Here is a 15,046-nt window from a genome sequence, read left to right on the forward strand (position 1 = left end):
TCAGATTATGTCTTTTTTAAGCATGGAAAAAACATGTGCTTGTATTCTGTCTTAGAATCCACCATTCAGAAATTTTGACAGATGTCTGCTGAAGTGGCTTGATGTATTTAAATAAGGCATTTTAAAAGAATTTCTTAAAAAATACAACTATATGCCTCGCTTTCAATAAAAATTTGGGATATGAAAGGAGGTTATTGACAGCAGCATGTTAATAATTATTAAACGATCTCTACTCTCTGGTTCTGTCTCCTGCTGGCTTTCAAAGCACACAAATTGTCATGCAAGGTGTGGATGGTTACACAGATTATCCCCAAAATCTGCTTTCGTAAATAGCTGTTACTTAGTCTTGTGTGAAATTATTTTGTTCCCGTGCATCTCAACCATTACTTGTTAGCTGTGACCCAGAGACTGAGAAATGTCTATTTGTTTGACTTGTATTTTGGTTTAGTCACAGAGGGTAACTTCACTCTTAATTTTTTGGTGAACAAGTTCAGAACACTGCTGACAGTGTGTGTATGACTCCTTTCTGTTTTCCTGTGGTAGGAAGATGAGAAAGGAACTTCACTTATTCTAATTTAAAGTTTTTGAGCATCTAAAACCACTGCGGCTCTGTAAACTTTGCTTTATTTGTTTCTTCAGGAACACTGCGTATCCATCAGGAACTTGGAGCATGGCTATGAGCAACGTCAGTGACTCCATGGTTCTGAGCAACGGCAGCATCCTGTCAAATGCTACTGGCCCAGGTATCGTCGCACCTAATGACGGCGATGTCGCAGCCCTGCAACTCCCATCCAAGGAAACACCAAGAACAAAAGCGAGTCCAAATGGCTGCCTGCAACTTAATGGTACAATCAAACCGTCCTTTCTGCCTTTAGACAACCAAAGAACTCAGCAGGTGTTGTCACAATGCTGCCACCCTTGTCCATACCATCACTCTTTAAGTAGCCATAATAACAAGCAAGAATGTCACTCGGTGGTTAGCAGCTCAGCACCATCTCCTATGACTTCGTGCTGCATGCAGCCGCATACTGAGTATTCTGCATCTATTTGCCAAAAACACACCCCCATGTATCAGCCCACCTGCTGTCTTCAGCCCTCCCCGTCCTTTTGCCTTCACCATCAGTGGCCTGACCATTTTCAGCATCAGCCTGTGCAGCAACATATAGCCAGGATAAGGTAAGCAGATTGCACTGTTCGTTAGTTCTCAGTATTGGTAACCTTTTCAGTAACTATTTCATTTTCTTGGAAAAGCAGAAACCCAAAAAGGAAGAGGAACCAAATTTCTTTCCCAGTACTTTTACATGTTAATCTTTGATGCATTACCAACTTACTTTTTTTTTTTGCCCTTTTCCTCCATAAGAAACCAAGTCGGGAAACAAGTTTTGCTGTGCTACATGAATATTCCTGAAGTGAATTAGGTCTTTTGGGGGGAGAGGAGGGGAAGCTGTTTTTTTCTTCTTCTTGAGGACTGTTTGGAAGCTCATTAACTCTTTTATGAGACAAGTTGTACCACCAACATTGTGTCAAGCAAACCAATACAGAGATAGCTAAGGCAGAGCTGAAAGAACTGGTATGTCTGTATAGTCTAATCAGACCTCGTATTTCCTTAAGAAGTTGCATTGAAAAATACTTTCAACAGTTCTGTTCATAAATACACAGGCTGTTTTTTCTTTGTCAGACCAACTGGCTCAGTGAGTTGCCCCCATGCCTTCCAGTGTATGTATCTGCTAAACTTCAAAGTTGTGATAGGATTGAGAAATTTTGGATTGTCCCAGACTTTAATCCTTTCTATGCTCCACATCATACAAGTTTGCTTCTTTGTTAGCTTTGGAGTTCCAGCAACAGTAGTCTCAGCTACAAGGAGCAACAGACACAAGAGAAATCTTCTACAACCTCCTGATCCTGGGCAAAATCAGTCAGTCCAGGAGGCAATTTCTGAAAATCAAATGTCCCATTACACTAAGACACTTCAAAGCTGTTATACAAGGTTTGTTTTGGGTTTTTTTCTGAGTTGCAATTGAACTAAACAATGAGTTTTCACTGAGGTAATAAAAGCTACCCTTCTCCCTGTCATCCAACATCTGCTTCCTCGATATAAAACTTGGAGCTGCAAGTATTTCTTGGTCAGTTACAATGATTTTGACTTGGTGAAATGTGTGAAAAACAAATTTTAAACTTCTGAGATCAGATCAGGACAAATATGTAATGTGGGAAAAGTCAAAGTGAATAAAACTTTTTTCCTTAAGGTGAAAGCAGATGAAAATAAGGATAATAATACAAAGTGCAGATCAGCTTTCAGCTGACAGTTACTCCTCTTACAAATGGGAAAAATCTTAGTTGTTGGAACTGCTTGAAATCAGACATGTTTTTTCCGCCCCATACTTGTTTAAATGTTAAGTGAAGATGAAAACTTTCACATAATCTTGTGTGCAAAGGTATGCAGGAGATTGAGCCTGAATCGGTCACTCATACTTTTCAAAATGTCAAAATGGGTGCACTGATTTCACTGTTTTTCTCCCTGTGCAGCAGAAATGTTCAACTTCATCTGTATTGCATAGCCTTTAGGAAGGGAACTAGTGTGATCCATAACCTGTGTTCCTGTTCTTAGTCTAGGAAAACAGTGAAAAGTTCTTCCAGATTCTTCCAAGACATTGTTTGAACTGGTCTGATTAGGATCTTGAGCCAAGATGATTCATGTTGTGCTTCCTCACCATGGTGTACACTTGTACATAAATGTACATGAATAATGATTTATGATAAATGCTCATCTGAGTAGACAAAATAAGGTTACAATCTGACCTTTAAAGAAGTTGTACTTATTAACTGAAATACATGCATTAGCATGCTCTACATATCCCTATCAAGTGGTTACTGATTAATTTCTGGACTTACTTCTAGGTAAGGCAACTGAATTTTCTCAGTGACAAGATACTTGCCATATGCCCGTAGGTCAGCAAATCAACCAAAGAGTCCAGCTTCTGCTTGCTGTTACCTGTTCTTTTAACTCTAAACATGGAGTAAATAGGACTTGAGTCCCATGCCATGCTGAGGAAGCTGGACTTTTGTATACGTTTTAATTCCTTAAGCTGGCTGTGGCTGCATTAATGGAAAATGCATATGTCAGACTGTATCACTTGTGTGTTTAGCATGGAACCAAAGACTTATTTTCTCTCTGAATAGTCTACAAGGTTTGTCTAAATGTGTCTCCTGTTGCATCATGAATTTAGTTTATCATGCTGAGAGGCCTTTGTCAATGAAGACGTTCGTAGGTAGTAAAAAAGGGAGCAACTGGATGCAGCCTTGCAGCTGGATGGGTGCGTGCTCAGGAAGCTGCAAACTGGCTCATCTCACTGGTGTTTACTCTGCAGTGCTAAAGAGAACAGACCATAAAAGTATCCATTTTGTACATGCTCAGGTAACTTTCTGTGCACAGAAGAGTAACGCTTTGGTGTGTGATATTTTTATGTGATCTTTGTTCCACACTCTAATTTTATTACATTTTGAGCCTATAATCTGCACAACAGATGACTTCTCCAGGTATTTTTCTTAAAAGGCTAATTGGAAATCATCCAGCTTTATAACATGTGCATGTTTTAACAGGATTATTTAAAATGCAAATTCTCATACAGTACATTAAATTCAGCGTCTAGCCAAACTAACTTTCATTTTGGTTCTTTCTATTTTGAAAAAATGCATTCAAATATTGTTGCAGTTCTAAGTTTAAGAGGGAGGAAGAAGATGTGATTAGATAGAGGGGGGTTAACACTTTTTGCAAACTGTATTGCTAATGCATACAGCTCTGGGCAGGTAACCAATTGTTTCAGCACAACAGGTTTTGTCAGGTTTTGAAGCCCAAGGCCTAACATTTGTCAGTGACCTAATAGTAAAGGAATGTGGCTCTGGTATATCATTGCAGATTGGAGTGTATAAAGAAGACAGATTGAAATAATGCCCTACTTGTCCTATCCTCTTAAAGCTGGCTGGATCTGGAATTTTGTAGTGTATTCAGCTTTGAAGTTTAAACTAAATTACATGGAAATGTCATCTCTACGTCATAACTTGAGTGTCTGGGCAACTGGTTTAGATCGGTGAAAAAGGCTTGTCGCATAAACCAAAATAGTTTTAGTGGTTGGTGGTTTGCAACACGATTGTGGCAAAAAATTCTATTCTACGAGTAGAAATAGGTCTAAAAATACGTCAACTGTTGGTTGTAAGGATTCTGATGATTTTTAGATGTTTTTCTGAGGTTGGAAGGTCTTCAGCAAAGTTTTTTTGTGTTAGTTTGTGCACATATTTAAGATGTAATTCAGTCAAACATATTTGTACCTCTTTTTTTTAGTGGTCATAGTATCTTGACCGCACAGATGCTCCCTGAGAAATTACATCTGTCTCTCCATATCAAAATGCAGTTGTCCAGGAACTTGATTTGCTTTCTGACAAATGTTATCTAAACTTACCTGTTTTGGAGCGTGGTGTGATTAGTTCTCCTTTTCAGGTACTGTTGGAAGGTTTTTTTCCTAAGGCTTTTATTCTGCAGAAGTGGAAGCAGCGTGAAGACTGATGCTTGACAACTGGAAGCATCGAGTTAGGAGTCACTAGGGAATAGTAAAACTATGCAGCCCAGCAGCATGTTTAGTGGGATCAAGGAAAGACTAAATAATGAAGGATTGCATATTGTAGCAGAACTGAACACTATGGTAAAGAAAAGTAAAACCAGAAAACTCTTTAAATCGTTCCTGGTATTTTTCAAAATCTACTATTTATATAGGAATGTATGCATGTAAATGGGAGCAGAAGAGGAAGAGTGAGCAGAGATCACTCAGTAAGTCTCAGGGTTGCGGGAAGCATGGGGTAACAAGTGCTGTGCACGGCTCTTGTGTCTGCTACAAAATTTAATTGCTTCTCTCAGACTTGTAGGTTAACTTTTTAATGGGAAAACGTCAGTTAAAAGCTACCTGTATCCTTGCTCATCTTCATGCCAGATCTCTTGGAGTCTTTCTTTGGCATTAAGTAGATGTATCAACTTAGAGACAGAAGGTAGGGGAGAAGAGGTCAGGAAGCTCTGAAAGTGCCACTGGTGGTGCTGATAAGGGAACAACTCCAAACTGCTGGTGTGTGTACTGCTTGCACTTCTGCAACTTTGAACCATTAAACTCAAACAAGTACTCTTTGCTCGGAGTAGACCTGGTCTGTATCACCTAAAATTATTTACATTTCAAGACTACACAGCTAATGCTTTTGGCTGAAGCAGATAAGTAAGGAGAACTTCTCTGAAAAGCATCTGAGTTATCTCTGATAAAAAGACAATAAAAAGACGTGGGATGATCTCTCCATGGTCATGCAGTCATCTCAAGCTAGAACATGAAAATAAAGTCAGTTTTGAGCCTCACAGGGTCATTAGTTTGGTTAAAATTAAAGATTTTGGAATACGTATAAACTGTTCCTCATCATCCACCAGCCTATTTTGGAGGTTTTAGCTCCCCGGCTTCCTTAGTTTGTGTTGCTGGATTAACATTTTTTGCTTGTGAGACCAATTTACAATCTAGGCAAGGGAAAAAATGTAGTTCTCCGGAGTCAGGAAACTAGTAAAGTGTTAATACCTTCAGAGTTATTGTAGCTCTTCCTTTCAGTTAGATTTAAGGCTGCTTTTGGACTGTTTTGGCATTGGAGATTCATGTGACAGTTCTGGGATTGTGAGTTCTGCTGTATCTCAGAGAATTTTGTGCCACACACTGCTTAAACAGTATTGCAGATATACTTCAGTACTTACACTTTAATTAATACCTTAAAAAGGAGATTATAAAAATGAAAAAGCTGTGAGGTGAGGATAGAACATTTTAGCTGCCTCTTATCCATTTTATGTTTTCCTTAGTTACTTGACATTAGTTCCTTAGTTACTTGACATTAAGATTAGAACCAGAAAGGAATAAAAAGCTTTTGTTTTTTCAAAAAGCAGGGGAATGTTTGCCAAATACCAATCTTAATAACAGGACTTTGTTATGAAACAGCTCCCTGCTTGATTCCAGGAAAAGGATAATCGTTATCTAGTACATTCTGCGAGGCTTGCAGAGCTGATTATACATATACATGTATATACAATATTTTCAAGTAGTCTCATTTCAGCAATGTTAGCTGTTCACAAGAACTCCTACATGGAGTTACTTAAACAAAGTATTTTTCACCTGTCTAAATATTTTCCATTTTTAATTGTTAGCTTCTGCTGTGTGTGATGCATTAAAGGGCACTTTTGGTTTTGCTGTTTATATGAAATGTGTACTAATGTCTTTTGTACAAATTACATATGTATATATGGTGTTATAGATTCATAGAGAGACCTACTCCCTTCCCCTAGGAAGATTGATCAGAAATAGGTATCTTTAAAAAAATCCTTTAAGTCAGATTTTTGAAGGTTATTCCTGGAACTTTATTAACTGTGGTAACTGTTACCATCATTTAATTCATTGTGCAGGATGTTGCAAATACCTTGGTTTGTGCTGTAGACCAGGAGTTTCTGCGTGTTGGTAATTTGTATGGAAACAGCACAAAGTCTGGCTCTTTGCTCATTTAAGCCATTTATTCCATGCTAAAATAGGAATTCTTCATCCAGTGCTTTCCCAGAGCGAAGAGGCTGTGGAGACACATGGGAACCACAAACTCGATGTTCCCTTTTAACATTAACATTAGTATTAACAGCCTGGTGGCATACTTGGGGATTTTGATGTAGCTGAGGAAAGGAAAGGGAACGTGCAGCAATCTCGTGCATCGTTCTGAATCTGAGTCCAAATGTGGGTTTCTCTGGTGCGCACGTGTGGAGGAAGAGCTTTCCTTGCAACCAAGCTGGTTCTTCCTCTTTCTCTGAAACAGTTTTTCGTGGCAGTCAGTAGTCTGAGCTGTGCTTTCTTATTTTTACTCAATTTACTAATTTTTACTTTTGGCCTTAGATTATCCCTAACTAAGAGGTTTATTCTGGTTTTACTAATTTATTTACTCCTCCCATTATAATTATTGTGCATTCTCAGCTACACAAACAACGTGCTGCGCTTTCTATTAGTCTTGCACAGAGCTGAAAGCAAAGGGCTGATCTGCAGGGACTGGAGTACGAATCAAAAATGCCATTTGTAGTTCACTGGCCGACCAAATTAAAAATAACATGCATAGAAAAATATTAAGTGCATTTAAAAAAAACCACTTTTATTCATTAGGCATTTGAGGGGTTTTTTTGCAGGCTTTTAATTGTATTAAGCATTAGTATTTTTCTAGACTTCAAATTGCTTTGAAGCAAGCATTTTTGCAGTAGGAAAAAGAGTCTTGGAAGGTTCCTGCTCTGGTCTGAGTTCAGCTGAGTACCAGCCTGGCCCTATTTTGACCTTCTGTCACTGTCACTTACAAACTTCAGGTTCTGGGTGTGCATGAAGATGAATTTCCTGTGCCCTGTATCCCTCACCTTTCCTCGAACAACAGAAGAACTGGTACTTACGCAGCAATCTGCTGGGCCTTTGAACTGCAGTCTTGAGAAGGCATAAAGCTGGTAATGTGAGGGAAATGGTAAGAAACACGGGTCCTTTCTTTTGTGCTAAATTGGCTGGAAAAACAGCATCACCTGTGTTCATTCCTGAAAAGGTCTAATTGGTGTGGTTTTTGAGACATATTTAAAAACTGAGCATTTACGTACACGTATTTAGAAAAAAAACAAACTCGTGGCAGTTTGTTGGAATGCTTTGACTGTGTGTAACTGTTCTCATGCACTTTTAATTTAATAGTAAGTTGTGATAAGATTCAAATGTGAAACAAAACAACACTAGACAATAAAGAGCAAAAGTCTGAACAGTGTGGGGCCAATGACGTGATTTTCAGCACTCTTAAAGAAATGAGATTTGAAAGATTTGGGTGTTCCTAGTTCTTAGAAGTCTTCCTTATGATGGGGGGAAAGTGCCGAATGAAGAACATCGACTTTGGAAAGCTCTTTGTAAGTTGCTATAATTATTTCTGTCTCCTTCCAAAATCCACTTGTCCTTCCTTTCTGATGATGCTTCAATCTTGTCTTCATCTCCTAGCAGGTAATAATTGATGTGCAGGCTTTTAAGTAGTCAGCAGTGCTTGAACAGTAAATCAAAAAAACCCAGACACAATGCAAGAGGGAAATACAAAGGGCACCTGAGCAATTTGGCATTAATTTTGCTGCACTATGATTGCTGTGACATTTCTGCCCAGGATATCTGCTGAATAAAGAAATCTCTTTGACTATCAATCCAAAACAGAAGTGAGATGGTACCACTAGCATGTCAGTTCAGGTAAGGGAAGTTACAGGTAGAAATCCCAGTCATATTACAGAAAACGTGGCAGCTCTATTTGGAAATTAGTTGAGATTTTAAAATGAAATTATAAATAGGTGGATGTACTGGACTAGAAAAGCTTACATGCATCACTTCTCCCACTTTTCCAGTATTTTCTGTGATGTTAACAGGATGTCTTTCTGCAAAATTCTCATGTTACATTTCCAGTTTGTAGCATGTTTAATTCGTTCAGTGAAGTGGATGGGCTTTTGCTTACTTTTTGCTGAACAGTTATGATTAAATCTGGTTTATAGTCTGTCTGATCTTGCAGTGCTTTTTGGGGGTCTTAGCTACAATATTGGAAACTTTTAAATGTTCAATAAATATTCCTTTCTTTGCTTCTTACTGAGCAAACAAAACTAATTTAATTTCAGGAGGTACAGATGGTGATGTCTCTATATATGTACAGTTTTTCATCTATGTAAGCATAAGCTGAAGAGCCTTCCTTGTGTAATTACTTACTGAATCCTTTTAAATCTTTTAACTGTGTTGAATATACACTTGTCATATAATTTAAAAATTGTGACATTTTTAGTGACTAAATTCAGACATTGAAACAGCGGCTCGACACCGAAATGTATGTTCAGAGTGAAATACTTCACTAAATTTAGAACAAAATTGCTTAAGTAACAGTATTTTAATTTGCTGCAAGCGATTAAATGTGTGAAAAGATAAAAACTAGCATTTGTCCCAATTGTCCATCTAATATTTTTGATAAATTGTCAGGGGACAAAAGCTCTCTGATCAGAGGAGGTTTTCTGAGAGCAAAATGACCCCCCCCAGGGCCTTGTGTTCACAAATTCTTAGATCTGTGCAGGAAGGCAGACTGAAGCGTGTACCTGCTGAAGTGTGATGTATGACAGTCTGAAGTCTCCTTGCTTCAGAATCAAACTTAAATGCTTAATGTCAGTCATCAGTGCCTGTAAGAACATGGATTTCAGCCTTTGTGGAGGAATACCTTGATAAAAATAGGTGCTCTTGTACAACTCTTTCATTCCCTTTGGTATTATGGAATGAAGTTTTTCTTGTGTGTATGTTGTGATTTCTTGGGTCGTGTTAATTTCCTGTCTGTCAGAGAAATACAAGATGTGACCATGACCTTGCGTTGCTCCATTCAACTGGGAAGTGTAATAAAAACAACTTTGAAATAAAATATTTTTAAAGAAGGAACTTTTTGCCAGTAAAAATGCTGAAAACTACTCTAGTCATCATTTAAATCCCAGAACATATCTATTAATTTCGCTGTAATTACTGAGAAAAGAAAAAAGACTAATGGTTTTAGACTTATGAAGGATCTTGAAATAATATTAGTCTGCTCCAAATTAGCTGTTGGCTTGTTTTCAAATAATGATTCATGGTGGTTTTTTCCTAAGCCTTTTTTATTGTCTTGAATAGTTCAGAACTTTTGTTTGATTTGCCAAGCAGTACTATATGTGGTCCTGCTCTTAGTGCTTCAGAAGTTAAAGGAATATACGTATAGCTTCAATTAAACGTTTTGAAGAAGATTATACCTTAAATTATGTATGAACTTTGCCATTTAAAGCTGGGACAATCCATTTTAAGTATGTTTGATGGCAATTTTCTTATTGACAATTTGAGAACTGTGTTTAAAAGTGACTGCACTCATTATACTAAAGTTTAGGGAAAAAGAAGAATATAGGAAAAATATTTTTAGGGTGTATATTACTTGGCTGCTTTATACACTGTCAGATTTTCCTACAGAGGAGATTATTTCCTTCCTGTTCAAGACAAGGGAACCAAGTAGATGCTATTAAGGAAAAAAGCCACCTTTCCTAGTAGTTGATAATGTTTAGTCAGTTGTTGAAGATGAAAGAGGGAAGGCATTAGAAGTCAGTATTGCAAAAATGAGTTTCTAAGGAACCTTAAACCAAAGACATTGTATAAGTGAGTACTGGGCTTCTGCATGTATACCATCCATATGGAGCAGCAAGGAAAAGGCGTGAGGGAAAAAAACCCCAACAACCCCAGATCTTGGAGTTGTTTACAGGAGCATTTCAATTTCAAGTCGTCTGTATGTTATACATTTATAGAAGTTTTGGTTTTAGCATATAATGAATCATACTGGTATAGAACAGACTATGTCAGTTGGCAGGGGCCTACAGCGATCATCTAGCATGACTGCCTGACCAATTCAGGGCAGACCAAGTTAAAGCGTGTTGTTATGGGATTGTCCAAATGCCTCCCTCTCCACTCCCCCTCCTCAGGAAGCTGTAGAGAGCAATGAGCTCATCCCTCAGCCTCCTTTTCTCCAAACTAGACAAGCCCAAATCCTTAGCTGCTCTTCATAGGACTTGCCTTCTAGCCCTGATACTAAACTTACAAAAATAACTTCCAAATGAAAATACATACATATAGGATGTTAATGTGATTGCATGGACCTTTTCCCATCTCTGTTGACCTGACAGAAACATCTTTTCCTGTAATATGCTAGCATGTGCTGCAAGTTTGTGATTGGGGGATGTCAAAAGTACCTGTTACTTTTTCAAAGTAGGTTAGTAAATTTTAATATTGTTTTAATAGCAGAAAGTGAGCAAAACCTTGGCTTAATTAAGTATAGAGGGTTTGCCACTGTTGTTCAAGGAATCTGTTTTAACACAGTGTGCATGCTGTGGGTCAGTAAAGCATACACTTTTATGCGAAGTTTAAATCAAATAGAGCAAAAATCACTCAGACAATGTTTTTATTCTTCGTGCTTTCCTTACAATTGCTCTTCTTGCAGAAAGGGAATGTTATTTGCTCACACTTTCTGTGAATATAGAGCAGATTCTCAGTTGTAACTGAAGAGGTAGGTAAGAATAAAAGAGCAGACAAGAACCCTTATAAATCTTGGTATCTCAACTATAAATGTGTGAATTGACATCTGTAACACGGTTGCCAAATAGCAGAATGATTTTGATCTCTCTACTACAAAAACTTTAATTTTGCTTAATTTTAAGCATAAGAATAGTCTTAGCAGAAATAATTCTTAAGTATAACGTTAAGTAAATCTACAACATTGAGATTTCACACTTTTTAATGGGATGAAATAGCAGTTGGTTTCAGATCATCTCACCCTAATAATATAGAGATAAAGAAATAAAATCCTTTTGGGTTGTTCCTTGACATTTTATGTGGGAGAGAACAGGAAAATTATTTCTGTTTTTCTTGCTTTCAGTAAAACCTTAAAAAAGCAACTTATCAGAAAACTGAATTCTGTCATCTTTACAACATCTTTCTGCTGTGGGTTGTCCTTCCTTTATTCATGTAAATAAGTAAAGTGAAGGGCAGATAAATACAATAAACATTACATGTTTAAAAAACATCTAGAGAGAGTTCATGATTAGAAGCAAGGAAAACTCTATACATCATAGCAGAAAATTAAATTGGGAGGCTTGTACAGAGTTTTCTGGCAACTTAATCTGATGGATTTCTTGTCTGAGTGATTGTAGCGATTGTTAAAATGATAAAGCACATAGGTGTTACACCTGATACAGCAGCAAAAGCCAGCTTGATATTCAAGAGCAATCCAGATTGTTCTCATGGGTCAATAGCATTCTGAAAACATGAGGATTTTCTTCCTTTGCCGGGATTTGGTTTGTATTGTGTGTTCTAAAGGAAGGTGTACAATATGATGCATATCTCATTCTATCCTGCAGGGATTTAGCTTAATCTTGAGTGTAATAATGACAAAAAGCTATGCTTTATCACTTCTTGTAACCAGATCTACCAACAAAGGGAATGGCTTCCCTCTGGCAAAGTAAAGCATTGAGGTTAAACACCTCATAATCCTTGAACAGGGGAGTCTTTATATTGATTTTTTTTTTCAGTAAGCACAGCTATTTATTATAATGTGAGGTTTTTTACTCAAGTGAATCTTTAAGTACAAAAAGTACAAAATAAGAGTACAAGAGTACAAAATAAGTTTTCCTGCTGTTGGCTTATAAATAATTAATTTTTTGTTATTGCTGTGTTTAGACACCTGTGGTATTAAAGGTGCTTCAGAAAGAAGATGTCGTTTGTGTCCTAAAGTGTACACTATATCACAAATATGCTATGTGTTTTTATGGATGTGATGTTATTTGTATCAGGAGAAATAATACATCCCTTTTGTGAATACCTGCATGAGGAAAGTAGAATTAAGATTATGTGAAACAGTCGGTGTTTGTACTGCCAGAAGCTGAAGGTGTTACAGATCTACTGCAATGTCTACAATTTTCATTTATTCTGGATCCCATTCTGTAGGAGCAATTATTTTGCTTCTGCTGCTGTGTTATCTGCAGTAATATTGGTGATCATTTACAGCCCTGTAACAACTGCTTTATGATAAATAGCTGTAAACTATACATTTCATTCCAAAATTTTGTGGAGCTCAGCGCCAAAATGGAGGCGGCCAGCCATCCGACCAGTTAGTTTTCTCTGAATGATTATTTGGAAAATTGGGCAAGTTTCTGTCAGTGACCATTTCTATGGTACACTCACACCTGGGTTTCAGCCCTGAAATGATGGTTGGCTGTCAGTGTTCATATTCAAACATCACTGACCATGGATTTGCTAAGGGATGGCTTCATTGAGAACCTAGAGGCAGGACATGGCCGAGGGGCATGGCTCGTTCCCCTACAGGAAGCCAGACTGTAAAATACCTAAAGCTATAGTATTTTTTTAATATGTTTGCACTGCCCCTGTTCAAGTTAGTATGTACACAAAGGCACAAATGTTACCTGTTACCTCACTGTTCAAATAGTGGTAGAAATGCTGAGGTTAAGTGCTAATTTAGGCTGGAGAAGTGAATATTAGAGCTGTAGCAATCCAGTGCAAACCCGTGCCTGGATCCATCCTCCTGATAATTTTGTTACTTCCCACAATAAACTTTCGGTTGTTCTAGCAATACTTTTTCAAAAACACCACTCCTTTTTACTGTGTTGCATTGAAGGATGCTGGTCAACCAAATACATTTCATGTCCAGAAATGCTTGGAGATTTTAACTAATCTCTATCTTTTTTTATGTAGTTTGTATGATGCTCAGTCTGAACTTGCCATTAGGAAAGGACAGGATGAAGCAAAGCATCTGTTGAACAGGGGCCAAGACTTGCAGTAGCATAGAGCTTATCCTTTTCTTCCGCCTTCCCTTCTGCCCCTTTGGTACATAATATGTATTAGATTTTAATCAGTGACTGTAATTTTTGTAATAACTTAGTTGTGCTAGTCCTGTCATAAACAACTGTGATTGTCACTTCCCGCTATCAGACTTGTGAGAACGAAGTACAGAAGTAATTTAATACACGCATCAACTTGGCTTTGGTCCCAGCAAAAGAATGGAATTCACCGTTTCTTTCTCATGAAAACTGATGAGGATTTTTTTCATGTCTAGACTTTTTTTGGAGGTTAGTGGTGTTATTTAAACTGGCTGAATGAAAGCATAATACTTCAAAAATTAGACACAGCAGCATTAATTAAGTGGGGAAGATCTGATTTTGCCATGCATTTCTGCATTTTAGAGCATAACTAAAGAATTTTTTGGGCATAGTTTTCAGGGATAACTTTTCCTATTGACCAATATAATAGAGTCATCACAACAGCTGCAAGGGATTGGTTACACTGCTGGAATTCACCTCTGTGTACACAGGTTTTTTTAATGAATGCTTTTCGAAACACAACAGTTTGATAGCAGGTGTGACCTTTAACCCTCCCTAACTTTGAAGAACCTAATCATCATCATTTGCTCAGCACTGAATATATTTTGCAGGTGGAGGAAACAGAGGGAAATGTAGTTTGGTTTTGATGGGAAAGGAGGACAAGGAAAGGGTCATGTTGGGGTTTTTTTTGTGTAAACCAGATTAGCCTCAGTTAATTTTTGAAAGTTCTATCTAAACAAATTTTACATTCTGTTAAGAAAATCTGTTTTAACATATAGTTACAGAGACATATATGAAAGACGGGTTAAAGTTTGAAGAGAGAGATTTAAAATGTGCACATCTACTAAGATTTTGCATGCAGAAGGGGCTGGGAGAGCTGTGGAAAAGGTGAATGTACAAGAAGATACATTGAGAGAGTGCCTGCATCACCCCCAGAACATTATCAATTACACGTTGGTCCTTCCCAACAAATGTTTGTCTTTTTGAGGACCTCGGATGAGGTTCTGTACCTCACTGTCCAAGCAAGCCCTTGTATTTGGGGAGGAGTGCATAGTGATGTGGACATGACTCTGCGGATGAACCAGCTAAACCTTTACAGGATCATGGAGTTCACGGTAATGATCGTACAGTGTGGTGTGGTGATGTGGAGAGCAGCACACAGCCCTTGCAGAGGAAAACATTGAGTTGATTCTCAACTAGAACACCTGCTTGCTTCTTCAGCCTCGTAGATTAACTTTGTTATAAAAGTGGGTATTAAAGTTGACAGAGGCTCAGGATGCAGAAGGCAATTTTGTCTGGCAATATAAACTGGAATTGTCATATAAACCTTTAGACAAGTCAGCATAATTACAACAGCCTGTACTAGTTGTTGTCCGTGGGTGACTGTTGGTTGTGCCAAATACTTGTATGGAGGTGTTGCTCATGGTAAGGTCCTTTATGACCCAGGTGAAAATGGCACTTGCTTTCACAAGTGACAGAGCATACATGGAAATTCAGATCTTTACAAATAAAAGCTAGAAAATCATGTTTTGAGTCACCACATTAACAGTAGATATGTCTGTATATATTTCTCTCTGATCT

The 15,046-nt window shown here is 37.8% G+C and overlaps 1 protein-coding gene across 1 annotated transcript in view; it reads left to right on the plus strand.

Annotated features, from left to right (window-relative positions):
- The first annotated feature begins 670 nt into the window (after nt 1-670).
- The window catches only part of DISP1 (dispatched homolog 1 (Drosophila)), a 30,100-nt gene continuing 15,724 nt past the window's right edge, over nt 671-15,046 (plus strand). Inside the window, exon 1 of the mRNA XM_010194239.1 lies at nt 671-1,176. Within this exon, the coding sequence (XP_010192541.1) occupies nt 671-1,176 (506 nt within the window). The remainder of the gene's footprint in view (nt 1,177-15,046) is intronic.

Source organism: Mesitornis unicolor, unplaced genomic scaffold, assembly GCF_000695765.1.
Source record: "Mesitornis unicolor isolate BGI_N332 unplaced genomic scaffold, ASM69576v1 scaffold49931, whole genome shotgun sequence".
In the NCBI taxonomy this organism is placed as follows: domain Eukaryota; kingdom Metazoa; phylum Chordata; class Aves; order Mesitornithiformes; family Mesitornithidae; genus Mesitornis; species Mesitornis unicolor.